At 46.8% G+C, this 19,898-nt stretch overlaps 1 protein-coding gene across 1 annotated transcript in view; it reads left to right on the top strand.

Annotated features, from left to right (window-relative positions):
• map2 (microtubule-associated protein 2) overlaps positions 1-19,898 on the top strand; it is a 188,943-nt gene that overhangs the window by 144,208 nt on the left and 24,837 nt on the right. The window contains 8 exon segments of the mRNA XM_070448178.1: positions 97-183; positions 4,778-4,855; positions 7,405-7,626; positions 11,673-11,996; positions 13,166-15,235; positions 16,166-16,804; positions 17,821-18,081; positions 18,630-18,773. Coding sequence (XP_070304279.1) covers positions 97-183; positions 4,778-4,855; positions 7,405-7,626; positions 11,673-11,996; positions 13,166-15,235; positions 16,166-16,804; positions 17,821-18,081; positions 18,630-18,773 — 3,825 coding nt within the window.

The following is a 19,898-nucleotide window of genomic DNA, read 5'->3' as shown; positions in this document are numbered from 1 at the left end:
TGTGTGTGTGGTGTGTGTGTGTGTGTGTGTGTGTGTGTGTGTGTGTGTGTGTGTGTGTGTGTGTGTGTGTTGCGTTCCTGTGTGTGGGTGTCACAGAGCAAGTATCTGCGCGGATCGTGCAGGAGGTGACAGCCGAGGCAGTGGCAGTACTGAAGGGAGAACAGGAGACAAGACTGCCCTCAGGTACACAACCACACACACACACACACACCACACACACACACACACACACACACACACACACACACACCACACACACACACACACACACACACACACTTTGACATGTCCCGGCCTTCCCACCCCTCCAGAGGAAGCATGCGATTCTGAGTGTGAAAAAAAGAGGTCTTTTTGGCCGATGTCAGTGGACAGAAATGGTGCTGTTGGTGGTATGCGTGTAGGGGTTAGAGAGCCGTGTCAGTCCGGACAGCTGTCAGAGTAGATCTACCATGGTGGTAGTGCGGGGGAGTAAGCCCAAGGCAGAGTATATCCCAGATCAGCCCTCTGGAGGCCACATAGAACACTGACCCTCAACATGTAGTAGCCTCTCTCTATCCCGGGATGCGACGTCTGTCTGTCAGCACATCTATGGCATCATACATCTATGGAGGGTTAGTGTGTAGCCAGCCTTGACGTCACTGAAGAGACAGACTATGCTGTTTTAAAAAATTCTGAATTGCTTTAAATGGCTGTCTGTTATAAGGATGCCTGTAATGTACTTGTATTACTACTGTTAGCTAATTTACTATTACAGTTCATCACATTTCCAGCAGATAATGCTCATTGGAGGAATTACTCAGCAAAAAACAGCCATTATAGTATTTATTCACATCTTTACTATTTACAGTGACTTTCAGAGGAGCTTTAAAGGATTAACCAGAGAGAGAGAGTGATATATATATACACTGCTCAAAAAAATAAAGGAACACTTAAACAACACAATGTAACTCCAAGTCAATCACACTTCTGTGAAATCAAACTGTCCACTTAGGAAAGCAACACTGATTGACAATAAATTTCACATGCTGTTGTGCAAATGGAATAGACAAAAGGTGGAAATGATAGGCAATTAGCAAGACACCCCCAATAAAAAGGAGTGGTTCTGCAGGTGTGACCACAGACCACTTCTCAGTTCCTATGCTTCCTGGCTGATGTTTTGGTCACTTTTGAATGCTGGCGGTGCTTTCACTCTAGTGGTAGCATGAGACGGAGTCTACAACCCACACAAGTGGCTCAGGTAGTGCAGCTCATCCAGGATGGCACTCAATGCGAGCTGTGCCAAGAAGGTTTGCTGGGTCTGTCAGCGTAGTGTCCAGAGCATGGAGGCGCTACCGGGAGACAGGCCAGTACATCAGGAGACGTGGAGGAGGCCGTAGGAGGGCAACAACCCAGCAGCAGGACCGCTACCTCCGCTTTGTGCAAGGAGGAGCACTGCCAGAGCCCTGCAAAATGACCTCCAGCAGGCCACAAATGTGCATGTGTCTGCTCAAACGGTCAGAAACAGACTCCATGAGGGTGGTATGAGGGCCCGACGTCCACAGGTGGGGGTTGTGCTTACAGCCCAACACCGTGCAGGACGTTTGGCATTGGCCAGAGAACACCAAGATTGGCAAATTTGCCACTGGCGCCCTGTGCTCTTCACAGATGAAAGCAGGTTCACACTGAGCACATGAGCACATGTGACAGACGGGACAGAGTCTGGAGATGCCGTGGAGAACGTTCTGCTGCCTGCAACATCCTCCAGCATGACCGTTTGGCGGTGGGTCAGTCATGGTGTGGGGTGGCATTTCTTTGTGGGGCCGCACAGCCCTCCATGTGCTCGCCAGAGGTAGCCTGACTGCCATTAGGTACGAGATGAGATCCTCAGACCCCTTGTGAGACCATATGCTGACACATGCACATTTGTGGCCTGCTGGAGGTCATTTTGCAGGGCTCTGGCAGTATATAGAGAGAGTGTGAGAGAGAGTGTGAGAGAGAGTGTGTGAGAGAGAGAGAGAGAGAGAGAGAGAGAGAGAGAGAGAGAGAGAGAGAGAGAGAGAACACTCCAGGCTTTATCAGTTACTACCTCGACGCACACATGCACAGATGCACACACACTAGCTGTTTCCAAACGTCACTCCCTATACATTGTCCTCCTCTGTCTGGTTTTCTGTAGTTGAAGACACGGCGAACCTGCTCCCTCCCCTCCTCCCTCACCTGCTGCTGAACACTGCTTCGGACCCCTGGATCAAGGTAAGGTCCTGAGAGAGTGATGAGAGAGAGAGATGTGTTATCATCATGAGTGAATGTGAAGTGGAGTTGTATTTGACCGTGCTGAGACGAGTTGGAACCCCATTCCTCTGCCCCATTGGAGGATACTGTATATGTCACCTTCAGAAGAACCAATCACAGAGGCTCCCTACCTGGGTCATTATTGTTAGACAGAAACAGGACAGACAAACACAGGAGGAGTGTTCTCTAGACCATTCATTTCTTGAACAGTGTGATGATGGACTTGAAACATATGGATACAGTGTGAACGAGATGGTATCATGTTCCGATTATTAAGAGCTGGGCCAAGGAACTACGATGTGGTTCCGCTGAGTACGGAGTATTAGGTCGAGGAATAGACAAGGCAGTGGATCGACGATCAATGGCATTGAGATGGTAAAGCGATCAGTATAGAGGCGCCTGATTGGGAAACGGCGTGACTAATACATATGGCACTATTAGTGAATATCCACGCGCCGTACCCAGCCAAGTGATCGGAGAGAGAGAGAGATATAGACTGTGTATAAGCTCGTGATCCTGGCTTATAAGATTACAGTGAAGGCCTGCCAGACGGTCAATGGGCATACAAGGGTGGTGACAAGATGGTTGATAATATATCAGTAGGGGTCGGGCGTCAGCACGTCGAAGGACAAGCCGGATAAGATACTGGGTAGTGGAGCTTAGGATATGGTGATTGCGCTGGCCAATGACGGTCTTGATGAGGAGCCGGCCTGCGCTCACACAATATTTCTCGGACGATCGGTGCGCATATGAGAAGTAAGGATCGAGGAGGAGGATGCGAGATGACTGTGCATGACTGCATCCTGGGCAGTACTGACTGCTAATGATATTCGGGAGGTTACAGGGTCTGTGAGGTTCGACTAACGGTCACATGGCTTTGTAGGATATATCGTGATAGTCGAGTAGGCCACCCGCGCAAGGATGCAGGAACCAGAAAGATGGGTATCGTCTTCTATGTGAACTCATCAGGCGCGTCTTTGCGGTAGGTATGCGAAGCGGGGCTAGAGTGCTGCATAACGGTGGGGAATGAAGCGTCGGTCATGCCGCATTTTACAAGAGATGTCGCTCGAGAAGATTTGCCATGAGTTATCAGAGGTTGGAATATTCTTCCAATCTACTGGAGGGGAGGACAGTTGGTGGGAGTATCGTATACTGGGATGCCTGTATAAAAAAAGCGAAGCGGCAGGCAAGGAGTCGGACTACTGAAAGAGTGTTGGCACTAGTAAGGAGGGGATGCCATAAGGGTATAAACGTGATACTTTAGTACGCGTCCACGAGTAGAGGTGAGACGAATGTGCATCGAGAGAGGCTGCGTATCAGCGAGGGCACACATAACGATCGAGAACAGGCCAGGGTGGAGATTGGTTTAAGGGATAGTGAACAGATAGTCTGAGCGGTAGCACGAGGTGAGCGGTGAAGGAATCTTCATTTGTGTGGGAGATGATGAGAGGGGACATGATCATCGTTGTGATATGCGTATAAAGCAAAGACTTACAAGGGTCAGGTCGGTAGTGGATTGTGAGAATGAAACTAGTAGGACCGCGACGCATCTGATTTATCGAGGAGATGCGAGCAACAACTGAAGAGGTGCTCCGTCAGGCTAGGAAATACGTCGGCGATGCCTCGATGCCGTAATCAAAATGCCTAGCTGTGTTGTAGGGAACGTTGGTGATCGCGAATCGCATAACCCAAGTGCTAGGTCCGGAGCTTAGTATAGACTCGAGGCGATTCGGCGTATACCTGTTAGATGAATACCACGTTGGGCGCACGCGAATATGAAAACCGATGCATGCGAGGGGGCTTGGCCCACCGGTGGATCCCGTTACCTTAGATTGATGGTAGAGCGCTCTACATTATGTCGCGCGCAATTCTCTCGCAGGTTATGTTGCATCAGTGCGGATACGCGAGAGCTTAAAGCGAACTCGTAAACCACTGTATCATCAGAACCAGTGATAATGAGTCTGAGTCGACTAATGGCGGTTGCGAAGGGCCAGAGGCGTGTTACATTTTAGAGGACGGCAGTAAATGGCCATACAATAGAAGATACGCGATGGTATAGTTAGTTCGGGATAGAATGATCACGAGAGTACGATTGTACGTGAGTGCGGAAGCAGAATGAAGAACAGTAAACTACTGCCCAGCGCAATGTGCGCGAGAAACATAGGCCACCGAGAGTAGGTTCAAGCGACGGCGGCTTAGGGACTGTCGAATTATGGACGGAACAGTGGCTAGGCAAAGCAAGTACGTGCGTGACAGAAACGGAAATTAGATAGGGTGATTCCATCGAGGGAGCTTGTGAACCGGAGGAATCTCGGAGGTCAGAGAAAGGAATTGAGAGAGAGAGAGAGAGAGAGAGAGAGAGAGAGAGAGAGAGAGAGAGAGAGAGAGAGACACTCCAGGCTTTATCAGTTACTACCTCGACGCACACATGCACAGATGCACACACACTAGCTGTTTCCAAACGTCACTCCCTATACATTGTCTCCCTCTGTCTGGTTTTCTGTAGTTGAAGACACGGCGAACCTGCCTCCCTCCCCTCCTCCCTCACCTGCTGCTGAACACTGCTTCGGACCCCTGGATCAAGGTAAGGTCCTGAGAGAGTGATGAGAGAGAGAGATGTGTTATCATCATGAGTGAATGTGAAGTGGAGTTGTATTTGACCGTGCTGAGACGAGTTGGAACCCCATTCCTCTGCCCCATTGGAGGATACTGTATATGTCACCTTCAGAAGAACCAATCACAGAGGCTCCCTACCTGGGTCATATGGTTAGACAGAAACAGGACACCAAACACAGGAAGTGTTTCTTAGACATTCATTTTCTTTGAACAGAAGTCCTCTCCCTTCTCATTTTCCTTTTTTACCCCGGATTTAGAAAAGCTTTCACCTTCATCACTTCTTTACCTCCATCCCTCCATCCACAAGCCCATACTCCTTCATCCTCCCCCCTTCCCTGACCAGTCGTCTCTGAATGCCAGTGCATGACCTTCGCATGACCTCACCCATCCTCATTCTTCCTCACCCCCCACCGGCATCCTTCCTCTCCCTTGACTTTCATCATCCTCCCCTCCTGTCCTTGCAGATATAACTCTGGTAGTCTGTTTGCCTTCCTAACCTCTCTTGTTTCCACTTATGTGTATTTGTCTTTATTCTTCTGTCCTGTGTTTAAGCATGTCTTCTTGTTAGTTTTTTCTTGTTCTCTGCCCATGCTTGTTTGTCTTCCTGGTTTGTTTCTGATCGTGCCTGACCTGATCTGTGTTTGTTTAGTCAAGTCTGACTGCAGTGGACCATGTGACCTATGACAGAGATTGTGGGAGGAGCCAGCCATGCTCAGACAGACTGGTGGTTGAATTTACATGTTAGCTACATAGCTTCCTGATGTTCAGAAAATGGAAACTCCCTCTGTTCCTACCTTATTATGTAGCAATCTCCCTTATATTTAAATATCTTTATCAATTCCTATAGAAATTGAAGTATGTTTATAAAAGAACACCTTGGCACCACTGGGCAGTGAGTAAATACCTCAGCCAGCAAGCAAAGTTGTCGGCCCACTGGCAGCAATACAACACTTTGCTCATCAGCACTGCAGCAGTCGGCCCAATAACACTAGCTTTCAATGGATGTCATTGTTACATTGCTTTACATCACGGTCCCTGTTAAATTGTTCTGACTATGTGGTCCCATCTTCTCTCTGATTATGGCAGACCCCAAACTCAGTCACTTTCAGTTGCTGGTCACTGTCCTTGTGTCTTTGTCTTGTTGCTTCTTTCTCTTCTTCTATCTCTCCTCTCTCTCTCTCGTCTCTCTCTTCTCCTCTCTACTTCTCTCTCCTCTCTCTCTGCTCTCTCTCTCTCTCTCTCTCTCTCTCTCTTCTCTCTCTCCTCTTGCTCTCTTCTTCTCTCTCTCTCTCTCTCTCTCTCTTCTCATCTCTCTCTTCTCTCCTCTCTCTCTCTCTCTCTCTTCTCTCTCTCTCTCTCTCTCTCTCCTCTCTTCTCCTCTCTCTCCTCTCTCTCTCTCTCTCTCTGTCTCTCTGCTCTCTCTCTTCTCTCTTCTCTCTCTCTCTCTCTCTCTTTCTCTCTCTCTCTCTCTCTCTCTCTCTCTTTTCTCTCTCTCTTCTCTCTCTCTCTCTCTCTCTCTCTTCTCTTCTCTCTCTCTCCTCTCTCTCTTCTCTCTCTTCTCTGCTCTCTCTCTCTTCTCTCTCTCTCTACTCTCTCTCTCTCTCTTCTCTCTCTCTCTCTCTTTCACCCTTTGTCTTAGTTTTCCCTTGTTCTCTCGAAATTTTTTCCTCTTTGATCTCTACTACTCTTCTCTTTCCTTCCGCTCACCCACAGTCTCTCTCTTTCTCCCCAACACTAAGGGTCCTTCTGTATACCCCTTCTCCACCTCCCTCCCTACCATCCCTGTGTGTTTCTCTGATGTGCTGGGTCCAGATTTTCCCCTTGCAGTACGTTGCTGTCTCTCTGTGTGGTCTGTTGTTTGTCCATTCTACCTCCCCCCTTTCCTCAAGTTCTTTCCTCCCTGTTCTGTTTCTCTTGTGTGTCTTCCCTCTCTGTTTTTCTTTCTTTTTTTTTTTCCCTTCTTCTTCTTTTTTTTCTCTCTCTCTCTCGTTCTCTCTCTCTCTCTCTCTCTTCTCTCTCTCGTCTCTCTCTCTCTCTCTCTCTCTCTCTCTCTCACTCTCTTCTCTCTCTCTCTCTCTCTCTCTCGTCTCTCTCTCTCGTCTCTCTCTCTCTCTGTCTCTGCTCTCTCCTCTCTTTCACCTTTGTCTTTTAGTTTTCGGTGGTGTCTCTCAGTCTTTTTTTCGTCGTTTGGTATCGATCTGACTACTTTTCTCTTCCTCGCTCCCCACAGTCTCTCTCTTTCTCCCCAACACTAAGTCCCTCTATACCCCCTTCTCCCTCCCTCCCTACCTCCCTGTGTGTTTCTCTGTGTGTGTCCAGATTTCCCCTGCAGTACGTTCTTCTCCTGTGTGTCTGTTGTTTGTCCCTCTACCTCCCTCCCCCTTCCTCAATTTCTTTCCCTCCCTGTCTGTTTCTCTGTGTGTCTTTCCCTCTCCCTCTCCCTGTCTGTCTCTCTCTCTTTGTGTGTCCAGATTTCCCCTGCAGTACGTTCTTCTCCTGTGTGTCTGTTGTTTGTAGATGTAGGGGATGAGGAGGAGGAGGCCTGCCCTCTCCACCACTTCCAAAATTCTCGGGAGAGGTGCAAGTTCCTCGCCCCCTCCATCTCTGTGTCTATGCCCGAGGATGACCCCTACCACTCTGACGAGGAATACTATGATCACCCCTTGTTCAGCCCTGAGTGGGATCGCTCGGTCTCCTCTCGGCCCTCAGTGCCAGCCTCTGCCTTTAGACAGATCCAAGGTGAACCGCGCATGGTTCCTCTACGTACGCCATTCTTCCTTTCTATCTTCCCTTCTTCCTCCTACCTTCCTCTTTCTCCCTCTCTTTTACCCCCGATCCCCCTTTTCTGTGGTTCGACCAATAACCTCCGTCTTTCCGTCCGTCCGTCCGTGTGTTTGTTTGTGTCCCTGTGGTGTCAATTAGTTCAAAGAATCTGAGCACTTTCATGTTTTGTGATGTTTAGATGATCTAGTTTGTTGTGATTTATCTCAATCAAAGCCATTTGTTCCCTGTAGTCGACTTTGCCTCCGGAAGCATCCTGTCACTTATCAAAGTGATCCGATGAATATAAACCTAACTGATTTCATTTTTAATTTGAACACAAATTTGGCTGAGAAAATTCTTAAACCTACATGTGCATACTTGCAAGGATGCATATCATAAAATGTTTATGCATACAGGTAAAAAAAAAATGCTATATGCAAATCATGTAAACAGAGTGGCATGCAGGTGCAGGACTTGCTGTGGTCCAAATGGCTTGCAGCAATATACAGAGGAGTGTTGTGCATGAACTAAGACTTGTTCCATGCACATGTTTTCCTCTCTGCCGGTCTGTGACATCTTCATGCCATGTGTTATGTCTCTGTCTGTCATCGCTCCCTCAAAGACAAACTCATCCCTGAGCCCTCCCTTCTCATGTGTCCCACCACCCGCTCATACACACACACACACACACACACACACACACACACACACACACACACACACACACACCACACACACACACACACACACACACACACACACACACACACACACGTTGTAGATCACCGGATCCACAGGACGATGTTCAGCTCAACACATACACACTGCACTGCAAATACACACACATGCTCTCAGAGGACACACAGCACACACACTCTTAATACGCTCTCTCACAACTTCAAAAGGCTTATAGTATTAGTCGACAAAGACAAGTCCTTACTTAGCACCTCATCAAGGCTGAAGTTAATGTTTTCTGTAGTAGGCTGGATGAAGGGGCTCCATGTACCGCAAACGTCTGAGGGGGTGATCCGGGAGGTGGCTTGGTCCCCTGCAATTTTACACTTTTCAAACACCTGAAACAGCTTTTTGCAATATAGAGCCATAATTAATATGCTTAATTCTATGTAAAAAATATGTATATTTTTCTGCATATCCAAGCATATCTCTTGAGCTATCTGTATCCTCCTGACTGCAGTTTTTTTTTTAAGAAACTAAATATGCTTCTCTGCATCTGCTAAAATCTGGGTAAAAGATTAAAAGGAATGTGAGACTTATTCATTACATTTAGCTATTGCTTGCTTTTATAAAGTTTGCCAACAGGCATCCTAGCTAAGATAGTTAGACAAGTTAGCAACACTAACTTGGGGCTCCCGAGTGGCGCAGCGGTCAAAGGCACAGCATCTTAGTGCTAGAGGCGTCACTACAGACCCTGGTTCAATCCCGGGTTGTATCACAACTGGCTGTGATCGGGAGTCCCATAGAGTGGTGCACAATTGGCCCAGCGTCGTCCGGGTTAGGGGAGGCTTTGGCCGGGGTAGGCCATCATTGTAAAATAAGAATTTGTTCTTAACTGGCTTGCCTAGTAAAATAAAAACTTGATTGATAGCATGAAATGGCTAGTTGGGAGATTGGGAACCTATGTGGGCTAGCTAAAGGCAACTTCATAAAATTGCTAGGTGGCTAGTATTATTATAGAGAAACAACGCCTCTATGTCTCCAGCTTGCAGACTGTATAAAGGCGTCAGCATGCTTCAGTTTGGCTAGTGCCTAGCCGAGCTCAGCTAGCTGAACCGAACGAGTGTGCTCGCATACTCCCTTAAAAGACTTTCGCTTGAAAAACGAATAAAAAGCGGCATTAGTACTGTTTGTCCATTTTGAGACACCATAGCCAGTATGCACTTCTTAAAAATACAATTAATCTAAGATAATTAATGACAGATTTCTTAGAGGTTTGACGTTTTTGCCATGAAGAGCTTAGTCGCGCAATTTTGCATCTGTCTAGGATGTTTGGTGCAGTATTTCTCAAGTGAAAAAATGTATGAGGCCGAATGACAATAGGCACTTCATTGAAGAAACCCTACTATTGGCCAAATCGCCAACAAGGGGGCGTAGTCTTCGGCTACCGACAGGCTTGCCTCAAGAAAATATTGTGTGTGCCCGAACAGCCATAAAAACTCTTGCCAAAGTTCAAAACGAACAAAAACGTCACACAATGTCATCACAATATACTGTATGCACTAACTGTTCCAAACTGTTTGGGCTGAGAAGCGTGCGGACGGCATAAGGCATCAGTCCTCCTCTCTCTCCTCTCCCTGTGCAGAGAGTGCCCCTGCTGTGATGTGACCCAGCAGGCTGTACACTGCTGCCACATCCAGTCACTGCCCTGCTCCACACACACACACACACACACACACACACACACACACACACACACAACACACACACACCACCACACACCACACACACACACACACACACACACACACACACACACACACACACACACACACACACAGACACACAGCAGCCCAGCCGCCTGGTGTAATATAAAACCCTGAGCACCGTGCCGCATGGCGACGGCAAGCGTAACGCTGCCGCATAAAGCCTGTTGGGTTGAGCAGCATCTTTCTGCCTCTAAGCAGGATTTCAGAATCTGAATTCGCACCTCATAGTCAACATGACAGCTTAGGAGTTAGGAGCAGAGGCACCCCCGGCCCAGAGTTAAAGAAATCAATCACACATCACTGTGCAGAGCATCCTCCGCATGCAGAACAGTACTGCAGCGCTGTATACTGTAGCCCCTTAATCCACATGGAATGGATTAGGGAGACGCAATAGAATTATCGAACTTTAGGTGTGTGTGCTGATCACATAGAGAGGATGTGAGGATATGCTTGTTGGGGATCTGTTTCGTATCTTCTAATGGTTTGGGTTTGGAGGATTGATTACTGATCCAGGGCTGATCCTAGAACAGTGATAAAGGACATGTTCTCCTTGGAGCCACTGTCTGTCTCCGTCTCTGCATACACTATACTATCTAGAACGTGAAAGTTTTTTTTGGCTGTGGCCATAGGAGAATCCTTTGAAGAACCCATTTTGGTTCCAGGTAGAACCTTTTTTGGTTCCTTGTAGAACCCTTTCCACGGAGGGTTCTACATGGAACCAAAAAAGGTTCTACCTGAAATCAAAACGTGTTTTAACTGGAAATAAAACGGTGTTCTTATGGGGACAGCCGAAGAACCCTTTTGGAACATAGTGCCCACACCCCACAATCCCTCACATGCTGACTGACGGATCAACTCAGGTTATGATTACAGAACTTGGATGCGGTGAGAGTAGGATTTCTGATATATTTCTGTGGCTCTTCTCTCAATTGACAATGGGAAGGCCAAGTCCACTTAATGTAGAATGTACTGTATAGCTACAGTACACAACTTTGCTTGCAAAAGACTGTTATGGTGTATCACGCATGCATTTTCTTACTGATAAAGGTATGTCTGAATGGAAATAGCCTGATGGGTGTGTCGGCATGGTGCGTGTGTGACAGAGAGAGACAAACTATGGCCATTGTGTGCATTTTGATAACATCGATCCACAGCAGATTTTACAGACAGAGGTGAGGGTTCTTTTATAGCCTGACGAAGACCTTTGGGTTTACGCTGACACAATTGCACTCAATAAAACTACAAGAATATTCAACATTGTACTGGACCAGTATCTATCTTTCTTTCAGAATGATTTTATATCTTTAATATATAGAAAAGCCTCTGCATGCTTAAACTCTATGATCCAAAACATCCCATACAGTCCAAACCCAAACAAACCACATGACCGGGGGAGAAATGTCACTCACTCATACGCTACAACATCTGTGACCAGTGCATCTATCTCTGTCTACAATAGATTCTATACAGTATACAGTACAGTTTACAGAGCTGAAAGTGTCCCACCGATTTGTAGCTATGTAACCCAAGTCTGTGTTGCCAACCCGTAGTCTTGATGTCTACTTCTTTTATACAAAGTAGAGACCGTCGAGGCTCTTACAGACACATTCGAGGAGGAGGAGGAAGAGGAAGAGGTGTTGATGTTGGAGGAGGAGGAGATGGAAGGGGCAGCAGCAGAAATCGCGGCAGCTCTTGAGGAGCTGTGGAGTGGGGATGAGCCTGAGCTGGACAGCCCCCCAGCCGAGCCCTTAGAGCAGGCAGAGGCCATAGGCGAGGCCCATACTGTGCCACTCGTGGAGGCAGAGGCAGCTAGTGCCGCCCCAGAAGGCCCTAACGGGAGGGTGGAGGAGAAGGAGGAGGAGGTGGCAGAGGCTGAGGGGGAGGAGGAGAGTCCTGAGGAAGGTGTGTCTGTCTGTCCTCTCTCTCCTCTCCCAGGCTGCATGTTATTGTATTGTATGTAGACAATAATATAATTTAGGCTTTAAGGGAATACCACCCCCGCTACGCTCTGCTAAAGGCTGCAAGGCAACACAGGTGAAAGCTAGGAGCCATATTTTAAAACTTTCTTCCTGATTACTCCTTTTTGCTTTCTCTTTGCTTTTGTTTTCAGTTTTTAGCTGCAATTTTTGAGGCCGGGCTTTTCGTGTCTGTGTATTAATGAAATGTCGCCGATCCTCCCAACCAAGCTTTCCCTTCTCTGATGCTACTTACCGATGTATTGATGTCTCATTGGTGTTAACCCATTGCTCAGTGGCTTTCTGCCAGTGATGTTTGCCATTAAAATGCCTCATTTATATAGCATGTAAATCACTCCTTCTCTATTGGATTCAGCTGTGTTTCGTAATAATATCAATATCAAGTGTTTTTATTGCCATTTCACTGGTTTTCATCTTTTAGATATTGTGTCAATAGTGTTATTCTGTCATTTTTCCTATTGTTGAAATATATTTATGTCTTAGTTGATCTTAAAAACCTTATACTAACGACTTGAAATAAAATTAGAACTTATACAACTTATTCTATCAAAATTTGATGATAGATGATTGTACATTGTCCTCAAAGGTAATAGTTTAATATGTAATCAAAAATCAGGGTGTAAAGCAGACATTTAGCTAAATAAAAATCTTTAGGATTTCTCCATAAAGCCTGGAAATAATGACAGAAAGGCTATTATTTGACCCTTTATTAGATATGTAAAGTCGTCAATTCCATTTCTCATTGCTTGGTTCTTCTCATCCATCAACGCCATGGCTGCCTGCACATTCCGGTTCCGTCATTCCGGTTCCATAACGTTCCGTCACGTTCCATGCCATTGTTCCGTCCATCAGTGAGTGGGTTCCGCCTCATGGGTTCCGCCTCATGCTCCTGTCCTGCCTCAGTGATGCGCGATGATCTTTGTATTGTGCTACAGTAAGTGAAAACAGGCTTTGAGTCTGGAGCAGAGCTTTGCCTGTGTCTGTGATAGTATGGCTGGCCCTGGTTAAAATGGCTGACCTAAAACAAAGTATCCTACCTTTAATAGCTGAATGTTGAAGCAAAACCAAACAAACTACTAAAGATTTAACTTACAGCCTTGAAGATGGACACGGACAAACCAGACAGCGAGAGGAGTGGATCCCTCAGCCCAGAATTCACTGAACAAGAGAGTCCAGCTTTCCTCAGCGGGGTCCACGTAGCAGCACCCCTGATCCCCAAAACGGACATGGCTTCCCCTTCCCCTTCTCTGTCCCCTTTACCTTCAAACAGCCAGAGCCAAGCCAAAGAGCTTAGCAAAATGTCTATACTGGATGAACCTAAAACAGTCTCAGAGAAGCAGCCGTCAGTGGAAGTTTTTGAGTCCAGTAACCTCACAACGGATTCAGGGTCTGGGTTCACTACAGCTGGAGACCGAGGTCAAGGACAAGGTGTCCCATCTGACTCTAACAAAGACAAATCGGGCATGTCAGCTTATTTCGAGACTTCGGCCCTGAAGCCAGACGAGGGATCCAAGGGGGTTCAAGCAGAAGGTTATTATGAACTGAGCACTGCAGGAGAAGAGAAGAAGGTCTTAGGGAGCAGTTCCCCAACAGTTCCGTCACCCCTTGAGATCAACTATAGCATGCTAGCACAAACACAGTCAGTGGAGGAGAAATCAGACACCAAGAAGAGTTCGATGGGAGATCAAAAGGAGACCTTACCGGCACTGGACAGGAGTAACGAATGTAGGCTGTCTCCTGGGAAACTGGCCCTGGATCAAAGAAGCTACTCTCTCAACATTACAATTGGATCGATGGATCCCAGTGGTCATGGGCGACCTAGAAACTTCTCCCCACTGGCCACGGATATCATGTGTTTTACCAGCGGCAGTCTGGAGGAGTCTGCCAACTATCTCCCAGTCACCACCCCGTCTGTGGAGAAGGAGCCACCACCCTTCCCTCCCCTGATCCTGGAGACAGCAGCCTCAGTCACGTCCGACTCCTCGTCTCCTCCCCACAACACAGCAACAGAGACCCCCGGTGAAAAGACCAGCCCCCAGGGGTCAGAGTCCCCAGAATCTCCCTTCCCACCCAAATACTACTACAAAAATGGGACAGTCATGGCTCCTGATCTACCTGAAATGCTGGACCTTGCGGGCAGCAGGTCTAGACTGGCTTCTGAGAACACTGACCCTGAGATCATGAGGAGGAAGTCTGTACCTGCGGACGCCCAAGGCCTTGGCAGCGACTCCCTGGCTAACCTGGTTCTGGGGGACCAGAGTCAGAACCAGAGTCTCGCCAAGAGTGAGAGCCAGCTGGAGGAGTTGGGTTACTGTGTGTTCAGTGAGTACTCAGGGCCCATGCCTTCCCCTGCTGACCTCCATAGTCCCATTGACTCCCCGCCCCAGCGCTTTACCCCTATGGCTCTGGAGGAAAAGATGGCGGAGGAGAAACTGAAAATCGACGCCAGAGACAAACTAGCCGAAGACGAGAAAACCAGTCAGTTAGCTGAGAGCGCCGGTTCCAAAGAAAAAGAAGAAACCAAACAAATGGGACAGAAGGATTCAGCTTCAGAGGAAAAAGACAACAAAAAGATCAGCCATGAAAATGTTTCCATGGAAAACCAAAAAGACAAGCCAGCTTCAGCTCTGAAGTCAGCCGAGTCCTTTGTAACTCCTACAGTGACGGTTACCCTGGAAGAGGAGGAGAAGCTAGGAGACAACGGACCCGAGACAGATGCTGAGATGGCTGCCTATGAGAGGCAGATTCGCCGGCTGGAGATGGAGGACAGGCCCCTGAGCATGGAGGAGGAGCGGGAGCTGCAGGAGCTCAGGGAGAAGGTGAAGGACAAGTTCCTGGTGCACCAGGAGGCATACGAGGAGGTGGATGCTGAAGACGTCTACCAACTGACTGGAGTTGCCAAGGACAGGATCGGCAGGCCCGTTAGGCCCTCCCCAGCCTCCTCCGTGGAGAGTACCACAGAAGAAGACAATGTTTCAGTTACGGAGACAGAGAAACCTAAACAGACGGGAGGTCAGACAACGCCAAAGAAGGTTGACATCATGGTGACGTCTCCATCTGTGTCAGGTGGTGGTGTGAGCACCACAGAAGAAGACAAGGTTTCAGTTACGGAGACAGAGAAACCTAAACAGACGGAGGGCAGACACACCAAAGCTTGACGTCATGGCAACGTCTCCATCTGGTTCAGGTGATGGTGTGAGCACCACAGAAGAAGACACGGTTCCTGTTATGGAGACAGAGAAACCTAAACAGAATGTGAGGTCAGACAATGCCAACGAAGGTTGACGTCATGGGGACGTCTCCCTCTGTGTCAGGTTGTGGTGTGAGCACCCACAGAAGAAGACAAGGTTTCAGTTACGGAGACAGAGAAACCTAAACAGACGGGAGGTCAGACAAACGCCAACGACAGGTTGACGTCATGGGACGTCTCCCTCTGTGTCAGGTGGTGGTGTGAGCACCACAGAAGAGAACAAGGTTTCAGTTACGGAGACAGAGGAACCTAAACAGACGGGAGGTCAGACAACGCCAAAACGAGGTTTGACGTCATGGGGACGTCTCCCTCTGTGCAGGTGGTGGTGTGAGCACCACAGAAGAAGACAAGGTTCAGTTACAGAGACAGAGAAACCTAAACAGACGGGAGGGTCAGGACAAAGCCAACGAGGTTGACATCATGGGACTTCTCCATCTGTGTCAGGTGATGGGTTGTAAGCACCACAGAAGAAAGAAAAGGTTCAGTTACGGAAATAGAGAAACCTAACACACGGGAGGTCAGACAATGCCAACGAGGGTTGACATCATGGTGACTTCTCCATCTGTGTCAGGTGATGTGGTGTGAGCCACAGAAGAAGAAAAGGTTCCAATACGGAAATAGAAAACTAAACAGACAGAGGTCAGACACACGCCAACCAAGGTTGACATCATGGTTACTTCTCCATCTGTGTCAGGGTGATGGTGTGAGCACACAGAAGAAGAAAAGGTTTCTGTTACGCGAAATAGAGAAACCTAAACAGACGGGAGGTCAGACAACGCCAACAAAGATTGACGTCATGACGACGTCTCCATCTGTGTCAGGTGGTGGTGTGAGCACCACAGAAGAAGAGAATGAGAAAGTTAGCGAAGAGGAGCTGAAGAAGGAGCAGGTTGTAGAGGTCAAAGAGAAGACCATGGAAGAAAAGAAAAAGGGGGAGGAGGGGGAGGGGGAGGAGGGGGAGGAGGATACAGAGCAGGCAGTGGAACCAGAGGAAATCATGATAAAGATAAAACCATCAATGCCTGTAGAGAAAGAAGAGAATGTTGAGAAGGATAAAATGACAAACAAGGTGGAAGAGGAGGAGGAAGATAGTGAAGTTCTGGCAGGGGCCGGAGCAGCGGTGATTGATGTTCCAGAACCCAGAGCTGCCATAGAGTCAGTGGTGACTGTAGAAGATGACTTCATCACTGTAGTCCAGACCATCGACGAGGGTGAGGAGCCAGGACACAGCGTGCGTTTTTCCGCTCCGCCCGAGCCTGAGACACCAGAGGAGGAGGAGGAGGAGTCCCAGGAGGTGGAGATCATGGAAGCAGCTAGTCTGGAGGAGGTGGGGGATGTCTCAGAGGAGGCCCTTGAGAAGGAGGTGCATGCCTCCCCAGAGAAGGAGGTGCAGTTGGAGACCGAGGGACAGACAGAGAGCTACGACAGAGATGAGACCACCATGGACGACTCCATCCTAGACAGCTCTTGGGTCGACACTCAAGGTGAGATTTCTCTCTGTTATAATCCAATAATACATGTTTCAATGACAGATAAATTACATGCTTTAATGACCACAAATAATAATATAATAAGTGGTTTAAAAATGCAATAGTATAGTCAATATGTGACCGTCTCGATTCGGTCCAATGTAGCAACATTTGTAATGGTGTTTTTTACATTGGATAAAAGTAGAGACTCAGAGCTACAAAATGGTATATCACACACTGCAGTTGAGGAACAATGGGAAAGTAATTCTGCTTTGAAAGACATGGCCTGTTAATGGCCTGTTAATGTTTTGGTACACCTACTGGAGAGCACTTCTTTGTCTACACCCATTTAGCATCGTTCACACCCTCTTAAGCCTTAGCCCCACCCATGTCCTTTAAGGATGCACAGTGTAGGAAACAACCAAAGATTTCAAGACTAAAAGTGGTGAATGTAGTAGCAAAAAGTAGTCTTAAAAATACACTTTATCTAGTCCTTGGCCTATATCCTAATTTGATATCCTAGTCATGTTGTTCTTCACATTACCATCTGTAGTAAACACACACTATATAAAAAAAGAAAAGCTTTTAGGACTCCCGAGTGGTGCAGCGGTCCAAGGCACTGCATCGCAGTGCTAGAGGCGTCTCTACAGACCTGGGTTAGATCCCAGGCTGTATCACAACCGACAATGATTGGCCCAGTGTCGTCTGGGTTACGGGAGGGTCATCGCACCCAAGTAATGCCTCTTCTTTGAAGTAGGGACATGGGACAAACGCCTGGTTTCTTGAAATATATGGATCTGATACCTGTTCATGTTTATTGCAATATTTTCACAGTGGAGACTTCATATTTCATCATGATAACAAAATTACACATCAACACTGTTTTATCCAGGTTATGAGTGTTATGCCCATATTTCGTGTTATGCCCATAGTACAACTGCATGATGATGACCTTACCATGTCTGTTTTGTACCTAGATCTCTCCACTGTAGATGTGGATGATGACCTTACCATGTCTGTTTTGTACCTAGATCTCTCCACTGTAGATGTGGATGATGACATGAGCATGGCTGCCGAGCAGATCGAACCCCTGAGAGCCGACCGAGTCCCAGCCCCACCAGTCAAGAAGTACAAGACTCTCCAGCAGCAGAAGCAGGAAAAGCAGCCAGTGAAGCCCAAGGTTAAAGGCGGGCGTGTGAAGGGGCGCGAGGGGTGCGTCTCCACCCCTGAACGTAAAGCCATCCGCAAGGAGACGGTCTATATCCCCAGGGAAGACATCAAGAAGAAAAAAGGTTCAGAACTACAGTATCTCTCCAAATCATTTTGTTACTCTCTTTATTTTATTTTTGTAAATTATTTGTAGTTATACATTATTAATTGACAGATTATTAAATTCTCTTTTATTTGAAGTGGTGTAGATCTCCATTCAGTTTGTTACTCTAGAGGGCCAGATTCCCAGATACTTCAGTGGAGAATCTCGATTGAAATAGCTTTTTAGTCCAGGACAAGGCTGGATATGTGTCTGGGAAACCAATAATTAAAAACATTTCTATATAGGACTTTGTAGTTATATATTATTAATTGACAGATTTTGTTATTCTCTTTCATTCTAATTGTCAAAGATTATCATCTTTGAAAGCCTTTAAGATCTCAGATGAATGTTAACTGGCATTCAGAGAGCCTCTCTTGGTGGGTGTCTGTCCTACCAAACCTTTGTGCCACACTATGTCCTTTCCTTCCTTTTCTCTCTTTAACTATCTCTCACTCTTCCTTCTGATGCTACTTGTACATTCTTCCTTTTTTCCCCTTGAACTATGTCTTTACCTCTTCCTTCTCCTAGCCGTGATCAAGAAGACTGAGCTGACTAAGAAAGCAGAGATGCGCTCCTCTCCATCACGGAAGAGTGTGTTAAAGCCTACTGCGGTCCGACACCCACGTCCCGCCCAGCCCCAACCCCACCCCTGTGCTAGGAGGAAACCTACAGGTGACCATCCACTCCTGGGTTTCGTCCCAAATGGCACCCTATTCTCTATAGGGCACGGTCAAAAGTAGCTCACTAAATAGGAAATAGGGTGCCATTTGGAATGCACACCCGCTGGCTGGGCCAGGGAGGCATCTGCAATGTGGCTGCAAATATCAACATTCTCATCTCATCAATCAATCAAATGTATTTATAAAGCCCTTTTTACATCAGCAGTTTTACAAAGTACTCGACATTAACCTCATCCTTACAGTTGTTTGAAGCTTCTATTTTTGTTACATTTTGCTAAATTATTTTGTTAATCTATACATTTTTATTCTGTCTCATTTGTTAGTTAATTTGTCATTTTCAGTGTTTGCATTTCATTAGAATAAACTAATTTGTTATACATTTTTCATTTGACTTCATTTTTCAAATGTGCTTGTTGGGAACAGTCAGTCGCTCAACTTTTTGGATTTCTTTTATTATTTGCTATTTACTTTGAATTGCATCTTTCTTCTCCTCAGCTCCCATGTTCATTCTAGGTTTCTCTTTTCTGGGAGATGCTTTGTTTGGTAATTTAATGTTACTGCTTCAGAGTTACAGTTGAAGTTGGAAGTTTACATACACTTAGGTTGGAGTCATTAAAACTCGTTTTTCAACCAATCCTCAAATTTCTTGTTAACAAATTATAGTTTTGGCAAGTCGGTTAGGACATCTACTTTGTGCATGACACAAGTCATTTTTCCAACAATTGTTTACAGACATATTATTTCACTTATAATTCACTGTATCACAATTCCAGTGGGTCAGAAGTTTACATACACTAAGTTGACTGTGCCTTTAAACAGCTTCGGAAAAATGATGACATTGCTTTAGAAGCTTCTGATAGGCTAATAGACATCATTTGAGTCAATTGTAGGTGTACCTGTGGATGTATTTCAAGGCCTACCTTCAAACTCAGTGTCTCTGCTTGACATCACGGGAAAATACAAATAAATTAGCCAAGACCTCAGAAAACAAATGTAGACCTCCACAAGTCTGGTTCATCCTTGGGAGCAATTTCCAAACGCCTGAAGGTACCACGTTCATCTGTACAAACAACAGTACACAAGTATAAACACCATGGGACCACACAGCCGTCATACC

The sequence above is a fragment of the Salvelinus sp. IW2-2015 genome, linkage group LG2 (genome assembly GCF_002910315.2).
Source record: "Salvelinus sp. IW2-2015 linkage group LG2, ASM291031v2, whole genome shotgun sequence".
Classification (NCBI taxonomy): Eukaryota; Metazoa; Chordata; class Actinopteri; order Salmoniformes; family Salmonidae; genus Salvelinus; species Salvelinus sp. IW2-2015.
Note: the sequence above shows the minus strand (reverse complement) of the source record. Positions and strands in the feature narration are given on the sequence as shown.